Source organism: Canis lupus, chromosome 1, assembly GCF_048164855.1.
Source record: "Canis lupus baileyi chromosome 1, mCanLup2.hap1, whole genome shotgun sequence".
Classification (NCBI taxonomy): domain Eukaryota; kingdom Metazoa; phylum Chordata; class Mammalia; order Carnivora; family Canidae; genus Canis; species Canis lupus.
The window spans coordinates 5587745-5606599 of NC_132838.1; the positions used below are offsets into that span (position 1 = coordinate 5587745).

At 52.4% G+C, this 18855-nt stretch overlaps 1 protein-coding gene across 3 annotated transcripts; it reads right to left on the reverse strand.

Moving 5' to 3' along the window:
• Nucleotides 1-1750: 1750 nt before the first annotated feature.
• On the reverse strand, nt 1751-18737 carry CNDP2 (carnosine dipeptidase 2). 3 transcript variants are annotated; one of them, XM_072819772.1, is made up of 12 exons: nt 18660-18737; nt 16384-16469; nt 15174-15317; nt 11155-11317; nt 10437-10525; nt 8689-8889; nt 7587-7671; nt 6449-6609; nt 4457-4621; nt 3478-3619; nt 3199-3346; nt 1751-2244 (listed from the first exon to the last, which is right to left on the reverse strand). In XM_072819772.1, exons 2-12 carry the CDS (start codon nt 16441-16443, stop codon nt 2181-2183), a joined length of 1422 nt encoding a protein of 473 aa, XP_072675873.1. In that variant the 5' UTR covers nt 16444-16469; nt 18660-18737; the 3' UTR covers nt 1751-2180. The 3 variants fall into 3 exon arrangements, with proteins under 3 accessions (XP_072675873.1, XP_072675890.1, XP_072675884.1); XM_072819789.1 differs by lacking the exon at nt 18660-18737 and adding an exon at nt 18315-18333; XM_072819783.1 differs by lacking the exon at nt 18660-18737 and adding an exon at nt 17864-17985.
• Nucleotides 18738-18855: the final 118 nt, after the last annotated feature.

Here is an 18855-nt window from a genome sequence, read left to right on the forward strand (position 1 = left end):
GCCCCTGATCTCTCCCATGTGCATGTTGGGGCTACAGGACCATCTCCATCAAGCATCCGGACGAAGTCCACACTGTTCCCTCTCCAGTAGGCTTTACCCATGACCGCCTGCTACTCCAAGGAACTTCTCTTCTTCCTAAATGACTTTTCAAGGTGAGCACGGAGGCAGCTTCTCCACAAAGACCATTTCAAATAACACAGGTCAGCAGAATTCTGCAAACCCTCTTTGTATGCATCGTTCCATACAGGGACCATTGTCTTAGGCCAGAGAGTAACAGGTTCTCCCAAACTCAGGTGATGGATGACGCTGGCCACAGACCCGAAGGGAAGGGCTGTACCAGGCTTCACTGAGAGCCCGAGTTGGCCCACATCGCGTGTTGATGGGAAGCAGTGTAAAGGAAAAGACAGGGAGGCGTGAACACCATTCGGTTAGGGTTACTTCCTAGCCCCACGCAGCACGCTCCCTGATGCCACAGAGGCTGCTGCAGATGTTAAAATTTTCTCTGAATGGGACGCCTGGGTGGTTCAGCGGTTGGGGATCTGCCTTTGGCTCAGGGTGTGATCCTGGAGTCCCGGGACCAAGTCCCACATCAGGCTCCCTGGATGGAGCCTGCTTCTCTCTCTGCCTGAATCTCTGCCTCTGTCTCTCATGAATAAATAGTTAAAAAAATTTTTTTTCTCTGAAAAATGAGTAACAAAGTGTACTCCGTGAATCCTTCCCCTATCTGGGGCTCTGTGGCCTTTATTCCTCCCTGGCTCCCTTGGGACGAATGTCATGGTGTAACTGCTGTGTACTCCCAGTTCCTCTCCTCCCTAGTGAAGGGAATTGTAGCCCGGCACACGTCCTGGCCTTGGTGCAGCTGGGAGTGGCCACGTGACCTCCTGAGATAAGGAACAAGTGCTAAGTCTGGACTATGCAGAGGAAAGTGGACTTCCAGGGGCAGAAGAGCTGCCACAGCAGCTGGGCCCGCCTGCAAGGACATGACAGGGAGACGTGTCAGTGGTCATCGTGGCTACAGTGGCCTGGTCTATGTCCTCACTCATACCTGTGGTCGAGGATTTGGACATGTCTGTCGCCTTTTCCTGACACCGTTACCAAGAGGAACAAGGGCAGAATGAACTTGACTTTCCCTGGGTCATGTGGAGACACTCCAGTTCCTTCAGGTGGGAGAGGCTCAGCTCATTCTCCCTAGGGTCGGGGAGTTCTATTTTTTTCTACATGAGATGAGGTGGCTGTATTTCTGTTGGTGGCCAGCTTCCTGCAATGGAGTTAACACAGGACAAGCTTTGGATTCCAGCAGTTTGGAGCCTCCCCCAGGCACAGAACTTTTGGAAAGCTGACCGATGAACACCATCCCATCCTGCACAGAACTCTATCCCCCAACTAGAAACCAGAGGTAGAGCGCAGAGACCCCGAGAGGCGGCTCAAAGGAATGAGCCACATGAGTGTCCATGGTGGGCAAGTGGTGTCAGGAGAGGGATGGGAAAGAAGGGGAAGAGGCTGTGGGGGACACGGGCTCCCCAGGGCACTGCAGAGAACCTGGGGCATGAGGGGGTAGAGAGAGGCCCCAGGGCCCCAAGGGTGACTTCCAACGTCCCCCTTCTGTCCTATTCGGTGTGATGTGGGGGGACCCAGTGAACACCACCAGCACCCTGCCATCCCTCGTGTGGACTGCTCAGAGGAGGCAAGGGTGAGCCCCTCCCTGCGCCCCCGCCAGTGAGTCGGATGGGCAGGAACGCTCCCAAGAGGCTTCATTTGTACCTTTTTATTTGGTAGCACATACTGAGAACAAGTAATCCTTACGGTTAGGTTTAGGTTTTGAGGAATCATCATAAAGAGAAGATAGGAAACAGCAGTACTGGTTTCAGGCTGGAGACAAGGACAGAACCCACATGAGGGCGAGGGACGAGAAGGGGTGGCCCCTCGGGGCATCACGTGCCCCTGACTAAATCTCCTAAGTGTGCCCAAGCCAGAGTCAGGAGGCAGAGAGGGGGCAGGAAGGAAGACCCCCCGTGCAGCCCAGCTGGACGGCAACCAGAACCTCTGACGAATGTGCGCTGTTAGATCCTGGCTACTTTCCGGAGACCATCGCGCTGACAGCCTCCTGAACATTCGGGGTGGAGCGAGGGCAGAAGCAATTCCTCCCACGGTGCTCCACGAGTGAGGGGACCCGCTCCCTCCTACAGCTGGGACACTTCATACAGGTACGCAGCCAGCATCTTGGTTCCTTCTATGTAGTTAAGCCTAACGGAGAAGAACACGCCAGCATGTCAGCTGCTGTCCAGAGGTGCAGGCATGCACACGGCATTCTTTCTGGGAATTCTACCCTCTCGTTTTGGGGCCTTGAGAACTGGCCCCCAGGTTCCCAAGTGCAGGATCAGTCCAACAGCCCCACTGGGGACCAGTCCTGGTCTTGGTCTAACAGAACACACGGGGCCCCTCCCAGGTCTTCCTAAGGAAATCGTCACTTTAATCACAGCCCCTCCCTTTGGGCAAGAGGCTTCACCCCATGCCCTGACACCTGGGTCTCCGACCCCTGCCTGCTGCCCTCCAAGCAGGGCCTGGGCCTCTGTCTGAGCCCCAACTAGCCCACCCCTGTGGCCCCCAGAGGCTCCTGTTTTCCGTCCTCCTCAGCCCCTCCTATACTGCGCACAGCTGCCCTCTGCCCACTGGACCCCTCCTTGCGGCTGCTAGCTTAGAGCCAACCTTCCATCCCTGCTGGCCAAAGAGCCCCCATCATGTCTGCATAGGCCAGGAACATCTAGAAGGGGCTCATGGAGCCAGCAAGCATACTTATTTTCCAAACAGGCATAACTGGAGGTTCTTTAGGAATCCTGGATGATGTCCTGAGACAAACACAGAGCACTGGCCAAAGCTGGTTGTGAGGACCCACCACCTCCCCACGGCCCCATCTCTGCCTTCCACCAGAAGCGCTCGCTGAGCGCTCGCTGCCCAACGACCACGGTAGCAGAGTACTGCCCTCGGTAGCAGAGTACTGCCCTCGGGTAACCACAGACCACCCCCCGCTGTTCTCCTCTCCCAGCAGCCTGACAGGGAGTGGGGGGGAGGGGAGGGAGCAGCCAGGGAGGGGACAGGAGGGGCTGGAGGGCACCCTGGGGCTCTCCTGGGGTTCCTCACAGGCAGCCATGAGGAAAGCCACCCAGGGGCAGGACTGGAGAGAGGGACCAGAGCCCCCACCTGTTGAGCTTCTCGTTCTGGGAGTGGGCGCCGTCATCAGCTGAGCCCACAGGCAGCAGCATGACGTTCTTCCCCGTGGCCTCCTGAAAGGTCAAAGTCACAGGAATACTGCCACCTTCCCGGGTCAAGTCGGGCTCGACGCCAAACACTGGGGGCGAACAGGACAACAGAAACGGTGAGCTGTGAGGCTGCGGGGCTGGGGGTCACGGCACACCTACCGCCCAGCAAGGCCAGTCCGGAGCCCGAGTGCAGCCCATGTGGCCCCGGGAGAAGTCTCACCTGTCTTCAAGGCTCTTCTCCCAGCCATGTAATGAGGGTGGTTGAAGTCAGACACCCAGGGCTTCCCACCGTGGCCCATGAACACTTTAAACTTGTTGGGGCTGTGCAGCTCAGCAAATTTCTTCGTCAGGTAGCCCGTGACCTGGGTCACAAACAAGACACAGTGGATTCCAAGCCTGCATCTGATCCAGCGCTAGAGGTCTGCCCTGTGGTGCTCTGCAGTCTGCGGGGGCCCTGCAGTCAATCTGCATGGAGTCTACACGGAGTCTGCAATGGGCCTCACTTTCTGCTGCTGACACTGAGCTTAACTGTGGTAACAAAAAAAGGGATTTTACCCAGATAAAAAATCCAGCTATTTAAAGGTAAATGGTAATGCTTTCATTTCCAGCAATTCACCCTTTACACAGATGTTCCCATGTGATAAAATTTAAATGTCTTTAAAAAATTTCCCTTGATTTGTTTTACAATAACCACATCTAGACCAGCAGTGGAGCCCCGTGCCACTGAGGCACAGCTGGTGACAACATCTCAGTCCCCGCTTTCTCTCATTAAGGAAGTCCTTGATTCCTTCTCTTGGGGAACTCTCAGATGAGGGCGGGTGGCTGCCCCCATGTTTGCCCCCTCCAGAATTTTCCCCATCTGGAGTCTTGCCCTTCCGCTCCTCACATTGGCCCAGACGCGGCTCCTGTGGGTTCTCACTTTAACACACTCAGCCCAAAGTTAGCATTTGCCCTGAAGCCTTAGGATGAGGTCACAGGTCAGATTTATAGCATGCCTCAGCAGTGACAAAGGTCATATGTGAGGATTTTTATGTAGCCTTTATCTTCGAACCGTTTCTGAATTGCTTATTCTAGTAATTACTGAGTTGGCAAGAGTCAAGAAGTGGGAAGTGTGGGTCCGGGGTTTGGTGCCCTGCTAAATGCCTCTGTGCTCGAGTCTCTGCTGTGGCCCCTCCCCGCATCCCAGCTCCGTCACATGCCTGCTCGCTGACAACTTCGGGAGTCATGTTTGGCACGAGCCGGATGGAGAACTTGCCGACCACTTTCCTAGGAATCACGGTCTTGGCCCCAGATCCAGAAAAGGCGCCTTCGATCCCATGGAGAGAGAGGGACGGGTACCGCCACCTGTGCATCAGGATGTCTTTCTGCAGAAAACACAGGGGGGTAGGGGATAGCACTGTCTGCGGATGAAGGAGCTGGCAGTGTCATCTGAGAGGTCCCTCTTGGTCATCAGCCGGCCTGGGGTCCACACAATCCCAGGCAGGAAGTACAGCCCCCGGAAGGCTGAGAGATGAGCCTGCCCTCAATGTGCTCTAGTACCTGCTATGGGGGTACACCACAAGGGGGGGCACTGCCACACTCCGAACAGCCTCAAGTGTGGCATCTCCCCACCTCACTGCAGCTCAGGGCTGCCGCTGGCTCTGAGAACCGTGGGGTTCTCACCAGCTCCGCAGAATTCAGGGCTAAGTTGTGGTCCCACAGACCTCAGAGCTCCTGCGGGACCAGAGATGCCAGGAGCCAGGAGGAAGAGGGCAGGAGAAGGCAGGCCATTTGTGAGCCCCCTGGCTCCCCCAGGGCATTTCCGACTGGGAGGAAAGCCAGGACCGCCCACCCTGTCCTGGGCCAGGTGACGAGAGACTGAGCATCGTCACCCTCTGCCAAGTGGGCTGGCACAAGGCAGGCCCTCATCTCCCCAGTGTAGGACTGAGACCACCACCTCCCACACCTCACGTATCCCAGCAGCAGTGCCAGAAGAGTCAAGAGGACACGAGGCCCCTAAATGACAGGCTGGCAAGAGAAACCTGACAGGGCCCCGGGGCTCCTGTGATTTGGCCACCTAACGTGTGGACTTCCTGCTTGTGAAACAGGCTCAGGGACACCTGGAAGGAAGACATGGCCCTAATGCAGACACCTCCCACATACAGACACTAACTCGAGGCCACAGTGGGAGCGAACTGAAGTCTGTTCAGAAACCAGCTCTCCCAGATGCAGCCGCCCCCCCCCCCCCCAACACTCTACTCTCTGGCCTCAGGATCCCACTGCCAGCCGCCCTGTGAAGGCCCCCACCCGTGCCTCCAACTGCGGGATTCCTGCTCTGCTCAGGCCCACCAATTCTCCCCCGTGCGTCCCTGCCAGCTCTGGGTGCCCCCTGCAACAGCACAACCAGTCCCCCAGCCCCAAGCCCTCAGCACCCCTCCAACAGTCTGCCCGCAAGGTGGGTCTGATCAGCTCATCCCTCTGCACGAACCCATCACGTCCACCATCTTCCAGGGGAGCACATGGGTTCCTTGGGGTGTCACAGGCCTGCAGCTAGGCTTTTGTAGTCTGAATCCCCGAGCCCCTCCAGCTGGCCCTCCCCACGAGCAGCTGGACTCGCCTGTGCCCGTCCTGTCCCCCTTAGGCCACACCCTTCCCATCCCCTCAGGCCACATCCCTCCCAGGCACCTGGCCTCCTTTTACACTTCTCTGTGCGTTCCTCTCCTTGAGAATCGGAGCTCCCGGGCTGGGCCTGGCCATATTCCTCCTGCACCCTAGGGCCTGTTGCTACAATTTGACTACCATTGCCTATCGGACTCAGGAGCCAGGATCTAGGCTAATGCATTTTATGCAAATGGTTCCCACCTTGGGGACTGGCTGTGGGGTTAGCCTTAATCACCTCTGATCCCAGTGGTACACAATGATTCCAGAAACGCAAATAAGGCAAAAGCTACCTGCTACTATGTGTTCTCTGTGCACATTCTCCAGCTCCCAGGCTGTCAAAAGTCAACATACGACATTTTTAAAAAGCTCCTAATTCTAATTTCAAGCCCAGTAAGGTGCTGCTTTTCTATGTCTGTACCATCTGAGGGCTCCCGACACACAGATATGCCTGGGTCTCTGCCAGCACCTCTGGCTCCTTCCCACAGGAGGGGGCGGTCCCCCGCACAGGGCACGGTGGGCACATAGGGGACACGTGGACACAAACAAGGCACCTTGCAGCCGTGCAGCAGAGTCTCTGCCCCCACGTCCCTGGTGTACTCCTCCATGTCAAAGTCAATCTTGTCGTAGAGTTCCAGCTCCTCCTCTGTCACGGGGGCCACTGCCTCGCTGATGCCGGGAATGAGGATCTTTCCTTTTTTGTCCACCAGAGAGCCTGGGAGGGCACAGAAGAGGAGTGCTCAGCAGCGGGTGGTACAAACAGAGCTGTGCTCACAGCCAGAGACCATGGCCCCCCACCCACTCAGCCCCTGGGGCCCAGGGTGCAGGAGGACTGAGAGCTTTGCAGTGATGTTCCCTGGGCACACATGAGCCCTCGAGCATGGCCTGCCAACAATCAGTTACATATGTAAACAACTCAGTGAGGTGAGCAGTATCATCTTCCCACTTTAACACACAAGATCCTGATCTGGAAGGGTAGGTGAACTGTCCACAGTCACAGACCAGAACGCAGACTGCGCAGACTGCCTCCAGCAGGCTTCCTATAAAAGCTGCTACACTGATCAGTATTTTTTAATACACGTTCCACAAAAAACCAGCTGCTCCCTAGCTAAGGAGGCAAGGACGAGTAGAACAGAGTAGACTCTGGGCCCAGAGATGACAGGCTGCACATATGGAAGCCTGTTATCCAAGAGGGAAGGGAACAGAACTTAGGCAAATGTGGATGAGGCAAAGCTATGTGCAGGCTTAAACTAGCAGGATGCCAGAAGGACTGGGCTGGGCCTCACTGCCACAGAGCTGAGCCTGAAGGAGCCCTTGCTGGGGTGCTGTGGTGGAAAATAGAGCCGGTGCCCTCCAAGGGACGGAAAATACAACTGTGTTCAGGGGAGGGTGGTCACGTGATCCTAGAGGCCGGCTCAGATGGGGCCTGATGGCACTAGGGGCTGCCCCAGGTGGGTCCTGGAGGCAAGGCAGGGTTTGAGGACACATGGAGGAATCCAGGGAGACAGGCAGAAATGAAGCATGTCCATCTTTCAATGGGAACAGAGAGCAGAAGGAAGTAGTTAGAAAGTGAAGGAGATTCAGGTGCTCCACAAAGAACGGTGACAAGAGCCAAATGCTGATGACCGCCTGAAACAAGGTCACTCCAACTTCTCTCCCAAGTCACTGAACAGTGACTGAAACCGTGCTTACCCATTAGCATGATGAGATCCGTCATGGCCTCATGCACCGAGCCCCCGTACACGCCAGAATGGAGGTCCTTGTCACTGCACTCCACCTGGACGGAAAGAGACCACTCTAGCTGCTATCCAGTGGGAACTTAGCCTGATCGTGTGACAGTAAATTGAACCAAGAACATTCACGAAACCTAACAATTTTCAAAATCAAGATTTGTTCCCTCAAGGAGGAAAGCAAGGCAGTTCCTAAATTATAAAACTTTGGTAGCAATGACAAATATACTCTTGGAAACGCTGACTATGGGTGAGAACACTCAGCCGTTTCTGGAGGCTTCGTGGAGACCCTGCGCTTTTCTGCTGAGAGGGAACACCCACCATGAAAAGTAGCCAGCAAGGACCTTTAGCCTGAGGACCTGGGGCCAGGCCCCTCAACACCCCACAGCCTGTGACAGGTCAGGTTTGGACCCTCGCCAGGCCTGACTCTCCACACCTGTAAAATGGCAAATTGGAAGCATCTGACTCACAGCCACTGGGTTCTCGGGTCGGACCTGAGAAAAGTCATCCTGAGAGACTAAGCGCTCAGGGCAGCAGTTAGGATTCTGGCACTTTCAGCCTGCACAACACTCCCTCACAGGCATCAGTCACCCTGTGTGTTAGGACCCCCCTTGTCTGTGCAGGAGACCCGGGCTCAGCTGTCCGTGGCCCTCCCACTCCATGCCTGTGCCAGGCTTCCGTGTGGACCACAACCACCCAGGTCCCTCGTGATCTCTGGTCCAGGCAGAGCCTGAGGGCTGAAATGTGAACATCTTACTTTATCAAAGTAAGTCTTTCTATAGTGCTTTGCAGAAGTCAACCTTCTGAAATGGGCGAGTGGCAGTTCATCCTTCCTCAATTGCTCCCAGCCAATTCTCCAAATACCCCCTGTGCCTTGAGGTGGTGAGAAACTAAGTGTGGCTGGAGGACCCCGAAGTGGTGTCACAGAAGACCTGGCACATAGAGAAGGCTCTGGGCCTCTCCCTGCAAGGCTGCCTTCCAGGACTGACCAGCTGCGCGCTACAAAGGACAAAGGAGATTACAGGCTCAGAGAAACAGGAAGAAACACGGAAAATGCAGGATACCTCAATGAAGAAGTAGCAAATGCCCCTGAGACCATATGTGATACAGGGCTTCTTCTTCCCCAGCCAGTAATTGTCAGAAATGCAGATGTAGTCCACATCTTTAAAGAATGTGTCTTTACGGGAAAAAATCAGTTCGTCCAAGCCTTCGGAGCCTGACTCCTCCATGCCTTCCAGGCAGAACCGGACATTGACTGGAATTTCCTATGGAAGGGAAATGAGGCATTCAGTTCTCAGGTCCTTTTATTTCTTGAACACTAGGGACATGAAGTCACCAAGTGCTCTGCAATCACAAATGTCAAAGCCTCAACTTCCTCCCGACCCACCACTCGGACGGGCTGTGTGCCTGGCAGGGATCCTCGGTCCTCGGGTGCCGGGCTGTCAGGGGCCGAGCCCGGATCCGGCTGCAGCTACAACCTCACCGAGGACTCCTGCCCAGGAGGAGTCCACAGTGTGACCGCATGTCCTATCCACACGCCAACCAGGGGTCTCCAAGGTAGCCTGAGCTGCTCTCTCTATGGCATGTGCCATGACACAGACAAAACCAGCCTCTGCCTGCGTCAGGGAGCAGTCACGTACCCCGCACGCAAGAGCGAGTAGGGGCCCGCTCCTATTTCAGGAGCTCTGCACCACGGCCTCTCCACGCGCCAAGGGCCTTCTGAGGAGCGGACAGTAACCGCGAGATGCCGCCCACTGTTCTGTAGGCCCCGTCTCCCCAGCGCCGTGCAGGGAGGAAGGCGGCCTTCCTTCCAGACGTGAGAAAATGAAGCCGCACCCAAGCAAGGTGACTCGCCAAAGGTCGTACAGGCCACAGAGCAGCAGAGGCCCCACAGGGACGCAAATCCGGGGAGGCCTAGCTCAGAACTGCCCCTGGACAGCTCCCCGCACTCCCCACTGCCTCTCCCCTTCTGTCTCTCAGATGAAACCTTTCCTGGGACCCTGGCAGCTCTGCCCTGCACACAGCCATTCCCCCTCGGTCACCTCCAGATCCCGAGGGGCCCTGGAGAAGAGGTAATCTTCCCAGTCCCCAAGTCCAGTCTGTCGGAGGGTCTGGGCCTCAGCTCCCTCTTGTGCAAAATGACACTTGGACCAGTGAGTCCCAGTCCCTTTTCAGATCTACCACTCTACCCTCTGACAAAAATGCTTGTCTTGATATTTTTATTTTATCACGTACGAGATAAATCACGATGCAAAATCTGTACACAATGATCAGGATTAGGTTAAAAACAGTTGAAAAGATCATGAAGTAACAAAATACAAAGTCTCTAACTGCTGGAATTCTAGGCACCTTTTTCCTCTCTACTTTTCTATTTTACAAACTTTAGACATGAGCAGTATTTCACAGTTAAGGAAATATATTCTAAAAAATAAGGACTTTTTAGAAGGATAAAACCACTCCCTGAGAAAGCTAGGAGTCGCCCACTACCACAGAGTCCAGGACGTGGCCTCAAGGTCTCCTGTCCCAGATGTAGAATCAGTGGCTGAAAACTCGAATTTCAGGCACTGGTTGGATTTCTGCTGAGTCATCAGTACTATGACCTCTGAGTGACTGTAAAACAATTACAATTCCTAAAGCTGGAAAACAAACCTATAACCTTATATCTGATCGCACTGTGCTGATACACAGGTTTTGGGAGACCTTGCTTTCTCATATCCCAGTGATCTGTAATCTCTACAGGCCGTTCCAGGAGAAAACAGCCCTGCTTTGTATCGTTCTGATGGAGCCAGGTAGTTAGACGGGGTTGAAGTACCTGATTTGTCTTCTGGAAGGCTTCCAGGGCATTCAGCCAGCCGGCCACTGGACCCTTATCATCGGTCGCACCTCTCCCATACAGTTTGCCTAGAATAGCAATCAGCAAATTCCAGTTACAATCACAATGAAATAGAAAAGAAAGTGTATTTCTGGAGCACACCTGGTAGCGTAGCACAACCACATGCAGCATCCTAAGACTCCCTCTTCAAATCAGAAGCCCCAATTTAATTCTGTCAGGAGCCCCGAGTCTCCCTCCTACACTATTGTTAGGATCTACCAGAAAATTCACCATAACCTAAGAGCAAGCCACATGGATGCTCCCAAGTTCCCCTCCCCTTCTAGCAGACACATTCCTGCTGACTCGGGCATGGACGGCAGAGCCAGATCCAGGAGGGCACTGCTAGCTGGCTAGTTACTTCATATCTACTTCTGCAACCAGTGGGTCACAGTTAGGGGCAGACAACCTGGTCATACATAGGGCCCACCATGCACCATCATCAAGAGAGAACTACAAATCTCACTCAACCCCAATTCTGACACAGTGATATTTCAGTGACTGGTGCACATGTGTGCAACTTCCAGAACCGAACTGCCACGTGATGTAAAAATAACTTGTTCTGGAAGGATAACCTCTGAGAGACACAGTGTAGCCCCCAGGTAAGAGAGCAGGAAGGCTCCTCCAGATGTTTCCTGTCCCAGAGAAGAGGATCCCTTACCGTCACGCTCCACCAAGGTGAAGGGCTCACTGTCCCAGCCATCATCCAGGGCCGCTGGTTGCACATCTAGGTGTCCGTAAATACACACGGTTTTCTTCTGCGGGTCAGAGCCCAGCTTGCCAAGTAAAATGGGAGGAAGTGGGATCTCAGAACCATCGGGGAGCTAAGAATCAAGAAGGAGCCAATTGAAGACAGCCTTTGTTTAAAAAATTTGGTGCTTCTAGTAGATGTTACCTGGAGAATTTCTATTTTGTGTTCACTGTTCTATTGTTCTCATCAAGCAGCTGGTACTGTAGAGGTCAAGAACACAGTGTTCCACCGGGTCAGTGATGAACAGGAAATTCCTTTCCCAAAATCCTGAGCACTGAGACCGTGTCATGTTCACCAACTACAGGCAGTCTGGTGAATTTTTATTTTTTTATTTTTTTTTTTGACAGGCGCTGACACAGGCCCACTTTATTGGCAGAGTCAGCCGCCCTGGGCGGGCCTCATGCTCGCGCTGGTGGATGTCTGGTGAATTTTTAAAGGCTGATTTTCTTTTTTTTAAATTTTACGTTAACAAAATGTTATGAAGGCTAAGTTTGTACGAGATGCTAAATACGACTTTCATTATCTTCTAAAATAATGGATGAAAACTACCACCGTCTTAAAGCAGGAGATACACGTTTAAAATTCTGCTTGTGGATCACAAGTGTGCACAGAAAAGGACGCAGACCAAGACAGAAGGGAACAGTAAGAGCCGGTGCTCCTGCTGGGCTCCCTTCCCATGCCCGACCCGTCTCCCACACCCCCAAGAATGGGGGACCCCAAGAACGGGGTGGGGGCGGCTATGAGCCAGCAATGAGCGGATCATACTCTAGCTGACAGGCCAGGCTGCCGGGACTCTAGCAGGATCTGTCCTGCCAATGAAATGCACTAAGAAATGCTCACTGCATTAAGTCTTGGGGACCCCAGGGGACCCATGCTCAGCCCTGGGATCCAAGGTCACCTGTCCACGTGAACCGCCCGCAGGGCTGGGTTCTCCCGCAGGTTCCGGAAGGACAGCCCCAGCCACAGGGGGTAAAGAATCATTCCTTCGACTCACTGTCTTGGTCACACATGACAACACGTGACACTATAGTTGCAGCTGGCCCTGCACTGGCCTCAGGAAAATAATGATTTTTAAATGACAGGTTTTCTCTAAGTAAATTTCTACTCTATATAATTGAAATACTCCAATACTTCACCCTTTTTTATCAAAAGATGCCGTTTGGGCCCCCAGGTAAATTTGTACTGAAATTCATGTTGCAAATCTCTGCCTGGGTACCCCTAACTTCTCAGGACATGAAAGAATGATGTCTGGCTGAGCAACACCATCAGGTGTTTGAGGGGCACCATGCCTTCCTCTACCAGAGTACCTGTATGGGCACAAGTCATTGGCAAGGGCTCCACATGTCTCCCTGCTTCTGTTCCATCCCCACGGACGCCTTGCTAGTCCAGTTCCCAGCCCTACACTCACTGTACCGGCACCCAATGGGCCCTATTCCGTCCCAAGTGCTTTGTTCACTTCCTGTCCCTCACCACTTTGTGAGGGAGGACACATGACTCTCCCACTTTCTGAGCACTTGTCTGGAGGCCAGGCCCCTGGTGACCGGGTCCCCCCCATCTCCTGGCCCTGCAGCCTTTCTGTCCTACTGCCTGGGCAGTGGCTGTGGAAGTGGAGGGGCTGGACCTGACGTTACCGCACCAGCCCTGGCAGTGGGCCTGATACCAAAGAGCCCCATGTCAGCTTCTCCCACGGCCCATGCCTGCCTTCCAGCCTGGCCCACCAGCGACTCATGCTCTGAGGTCCGTCACCAGGACCTGGAACTCCAAATGTCATCTTTCCCCCGTAAGCCTGAGGATGCTCCAGCTTCTGCGTGTACACATGATGACATCCAATTCCACCTCCACAACTGCCCCAAGTCATCATGGCTTCCTAAAACATGGGATACTGCTACCACAGGAAGAGAAGCTCCAACGTGCTATTACCCCATGGTATAAGGATCTTTGTAGAACTTTTCTAACAGTGATGAAATCTGTCAATTCCTTGATAAAAATAGGTTTTATGGGGCAGCCCCGGTGGCCCAGCGGTTTGGCTCCACCTTTGGGCCAGGGTGTCATCCTGGACACCCGGAATTGAGTCCCACATCAGGCTCCCTGCATGGAGTCTGCTTCTCTCCCTCTCCCTCTGCCTCTCTGTCATGAATAAATAAATAATTTTTTAAAAAATAGGTCTTATGTAATTCAAGAGTATAGCAGTCATTGGTCTGTCTTTTGTCCTTCCTGAAGAAATGCACTCCAACGTCAGTGTTAAATAGAATAAATCTATTGTAATGAAACAAGTCTTATTGTCACCTAGATTTTTTTTTCATATACTAGGAAAAAATGGAGGAGAAGCAAATCAATTATGCTTCTCCAATAAAACAATAAAAAGACCCTTGATTTATTCTCTCACAGGTGGGGAAAAGTGCTGGGAAGCTATAGTACATCTTAAGTCAATTATTACACTTGTGGCCAAAGGAAATCTCATACGTACAATAATGGACCGGCAATCAGGTGGTCCACGTTTGAATCCCCTTCATCATCAACTGATTGTGGGTGCTCAGTGGAGACACAGCCCATCTGGGCCTCTGGGTTCTTCTATTTTTGAAAACACCAAATGTGGCTAAATGTCCACACATAAAACCCCAAGTCTAGGGGCAGCCCTGGTGGCACAGCGGTTTAGCGCCACCTGCAGCCCGGGGTGTGATCCTGGAGACCCGGGATTGAGTCCCATATCAGGCTTCCTGCATGGAGCCTGCTTCTCCCTCTGCCTGTGTCTCTGCTTCTCTCTCGCTCTCTCTGAATGAATAAATAAATAAATCTTTAAAAAACAAAACAAAACAAAAAAACAAACAAAAAAAACCCCCAAGACTATGATACCAACGGACACTTAAATCACCAGGCAAGAGAACTCTGTCACACTTTGCAATATAAAAAAATACTACAAACTTAGAAAATATAGGACATGAAACATGTCATTAGCATGGGACTTGAAATCATCTGAAACTAAAAAAGTAGAATAATGTATTATTAGTGAGATGGTTCATTCATGTCAGGAAGAAAATGAACCGTCACTTGTCAGAAGCCTGTGCTGGGCCAGTAAAATACAAAAACAGCTCTTTTTTCAGGAACCAAGTCATAAAAAAGTGCTGTTTCTCCCTGGGATGCAGGGGACACAGCGTGGTGAATGGGGGTCTTCATAACTTTCACATCTACACGTTCAGTGTGCATGCTCCTAGTTTGAATGCACACTGCTTTCTAGGGGGGAATCCCAGAGATTTTCTAAGAGTGGCCATGACATTAACATACTTCTTTTGCTGCTGCCTTTTTTTTTTTTTTTTTTTTTTTAAGTAGGCTCCACACCCAGTGTGGAGCCCAACTCAGAGCTTGAACTCTTGACCTTGAGATCAAGACCTGAGCCAAGATCAAGAGTCAGATCCTTAACCCACTGAACCACCCAGGCACCCCAAATTAACTTACTTCTGAGTAACCTCAAGAGCTCTCCTACCTGGAGAAAATTGCTGAGTATTACAAAAATTTTGCCCCCATCCAACTAAGGAAATCATATAGTTTAGTATGAAAATCAGGCCTTTTCTGTTTACTTTAAAGACAGGAAGATTATCTGAAGCAAACGATGAAGTTTAAGAACATGCTGGGTCCAAGGCACCTGGGTGGCAGTTGAGTGTCTGATTCTTGATTTCAGCTCAGGTCATGATCTCAGGGTCGTGAGACTGAGCCCCACATTGGGCTCTGTGTTCAGTGGGGAGTCTGCTTGAGACTTACTCTCCCTCTGCCCCTCCCCCAGCTCTCTCTCTCTCTCTCTCTCTCTCAAATAAGCAAGTCCTAAAAAAAAAAAAAAAAAAAAAGAGAGAGAGAGAGAGAGAAAAGAACGTGCTGGGCCCTCAGGTAGGTCTGCTCATTGTGGTTCTGTAATTCCAAGAATGCCAGCGCCATACCTTCTGTTTTCCAATATCTACCAATTCCACAGAGCCACCCAACTGCTTGATGTCTGCGGCGGCAACTTCCAGCATCCTTCTGATTTCACCTCTCTTCTCAGGCCATGCAGATACACTCTGGATGGCAACCCATTCTGCGAGTTTCTGTTTGTGGATAGTAAGTAAAAATGAATTCTAAAAAGGTGCTCCTTAAGGAAGAAAGATATTCATAAATTTGCCAGGTTTTAGGCACCCAAAGTTGACTTGCTACCTGCAACCAGTCCATTTTTAATATGATGGCTAGATATCAAAGAGAAGAGCTATCACATTTGCTTTTTAAGATTTTAAAAAACTATCTTTATTGACCCTGTATGCAAAACTACAGCATAACAGAAAAATGTCAGAATGTGTATTTTTAACCATTAAGCACAAGATGAATGTGAAATGTACAAAGTTCCATAAATAAATTTACAACTAAATCTACCAAAATCACAACTGAAACAAAGTACCCAACATTTTCAAAGTCCAAGTTAGTTTATTATTCACGTTCACAATGGCCAAGTTCTTTAAAATATAATTTTTAGAATGAGAACTAAAGATTTCATCTGAAATGTGTCTTCCAAAAATAACTGCAAAGCACAATTCTTTAATGTCAAGAAAAAGATTTTATTTACATTACCAAATCATTCAAAACAGATGAAATGCCAAAAAAAAGTTAAGAGTTCTTTAGTCTATATCTACCACAAGAAATTGCAGATGGAGATTAAACTAAAATCTCTGATAAGCTTTGCTATTTCTAGAAACAAATATATGTTGAGATTTTCTGTCAAAAGCCCAAAGTATAACTTGCATACTGGAATGAGGCAAAAGAGGAGACCTCCAGATGATACACACACACTTTTTGGTTACCATTTCTTCTGTATGGTGAGAGATCAGTAAGATCTACCGTTTTAGCAAATTTTAAGCATATAACACAGTATTACTGAACGTTTGTACCCTTGGACTGACATCTTCCCATTTCCCAGCACCCAGAGTTTTACTTTCTGTTTCTGTATCATTAACTTTTTAAGATTCCACATATATGTGAGATCACACTGTATCTGTCTCACTCTATCTAGACGATAGTCTTCATATTTAAATGGCACAGCTCCTATTAGTTTCTTGAAAGTTTCTCTGAGCCCCACTGCATTAAACCGGATTTTAATGTTTACTACAATAAACATTCCCTTACCTTAATGTAGCGATCCTGATTTTCATCGACATACTTAAACAGGGTAGTGAGGGCCGACATCTTTCAACCAGACCACCTTGAAGGTTCTTGGAAGGAAAAACAGCCTGTCAGTCCTGCCTGTGGATGGGCTCGACTGAGCGTGGTCAGGAAGGCATTTGTGGAGGTGGATGAAGCGCTGCTCCACCCTCCAGCGGTCATGAGGACTCCAGGAAGTGAGCAGAGATCACTATGCACACACAAGCTTGGGGAAGCAGTTAGAGGCTCAGGGTGATCTGTTCTTTTTTCACAAGGAAAATGCACACAAAATTGTGTGTAAAAATGGCAAGTAACTGCAGGAAGGGCCTGAGTTGAAGACAATCTGATGAAAATCAGAAGTAAGTAGTTCCTGGTAACACTCATTTACCAGCACTTAACATTTTTTTTTTTTAAAGCACATAGAGAACTTCCCATTTACTATTACCACAGAGGAAATAATCATTCCAAGGATCTAAGCAAAAATGTCACATCCTGTTTGTTACGGTCACAAACCCATTAACACAGCAATCAAACAGAAGGGAGGCAGATAAATTGTGTTTACAAGTCGATGATCTGAGCCCAGAGATGGTCAGAGGCCTCATTAGGATAAAGGAACCTTCGTGGAGCCCACAGCCTCTCTCCAGGGTTCATTGGGAACATGGTTTCCCATGTGTGAGACCTAATACACTCTGCTCCACATTACAAATACGGGGGAAACGAAATCATCTGACCAGCCATCTTTAACATGGGAATGAAGAGCAAACAAAAATGATTCTGGTCTGGGGACTTTAAAATTGGTTGTCTCTCCTTTCTCGCACTGACATCTCAGTTTCCATCAAGTGGCAAGATGGCCCGACGCAGCAGTGGGCAGAGCTCGGCTGTACCACAGTGATACCGAGGATTTCAGAAATGCAGGGATAGCCACAGGATCCTGTGACATCTACCTAGTTCTAAAAGCCTGTGTACCCACACGCTGTAGTCAGAGTATTTTTTCCTTGGTATGGGATTCCAAAGTGACTGCTAAACAGAGGAGTGACTCTATCTACGCTGACACCAGGCGGGGCAGCTGTTGAGCAGATTGAGGAAGTCACCTCAGCCCTGGAGTGTGATTTCAGTCAGGACAGATCAAGCTACTCGTTCCCAGGGCCTCCTTCCCCCTCTTCAAACACCCATGACGGGGCATAAAATATTTACAAACGTCCCAGCAGGGAGGCTCAGCCTGCTTCAGCTGAGGCTTTTATCTGAAAAACAAGACCGTCCACAAATGCTGGGGAGGCATTTCACGAGCACCAGTAAGTCCAGCGTTCGTCTGTCACCGCTCATGAAAACTGGGAAGCCGTCTACGACCACACACCGCTCTGGGCACCAGCGGTCGGTCATGGGCCGGTCATTGGGCCGGGCAAGCTCACGCTCAGGGCAGGGCGAGCCGGCGGCCTCCCGCTGGGTCATTCCAACAACGAACTACCTGGGGGCACTTCACCCAAGAATACACAGAGGCCGCCGGCTCGGCCCTCCAGGCCACGTCCGCAGGGCTGGCTCTTTCCTTCTCTGAATCAGAACCTAGGGAAGCAGGTCCTGCCAGGGCCGAGCGCGCCCTCCCACCCGGTTCTGGGCTGTTCTGCCCCAGCCCGCCCCTCTAGCGCCCCGGGGAAGGTAAGCGCGCCGCGCGAGGGCGGACCACAGCTGATGCTGCGCTTCCCAAGTAACTGCGGGGGCTCTCGATTTCCTGCGGAGTGACATAACCCACCCAGGGGCTGGCGGCCCCGCAGGACCAGCGGGGTAAACACGCCTGTGACCCGGTGACCCGGGAACCTGCCCGGCGCCCGCGGCAGGGCCGGACAGTCCCGCCCCCCCCGCCCCCACACACGCCCGCGTACAAACCTCCCAGCCCCTCCTCCCTGCACGCGGCCGCACACCTCGTGACCCCGGGTCCCACGAGCAGGACCGGCCGGACCCCGCCCGGGGCCAGGACGCACGCTGCCATCTCCCGGCCTCCGTGCCGGCGGGACCCCGCCAGGGGCTCGCCGCGCGACGGGAGGCTTTCGTTTCCCGCGGGCCGCGTCGGGAGCCAGCAGCTGCGGTCCAGGTCCCACGCGCCCCGGACCCTCGCGGCGGCCTTCTCCCAACCGGGACATCCTCCCTTCCTGTCCCCGCCGGCCGCGGGGCCAGGCCGCCGCCCCGCTCCCACTAGCCCAGGCGCGACTCGGGCCTCCGCGAGGCCCACTAGGTCCCGCCCGCCTCGGCCCGCGAACCGCCCTCACCCCTCAGCCGCCGCCGCCGCGCCGGTGCCGCAGCACGTGCCCGGCCACGCCCCCCGCGCGGGCCCGCCTCCCGCCGCCGCGCTCACCAATCCCCGGCCTCGCTCGGAGGGCAGGCGTGGCGCCCCTCGCTGCCCACCAATCGCCGGCCTCACCCGGAGAGCCGGCGTCGCCCCGCCCCGCTGCCCCGCTCACCAAT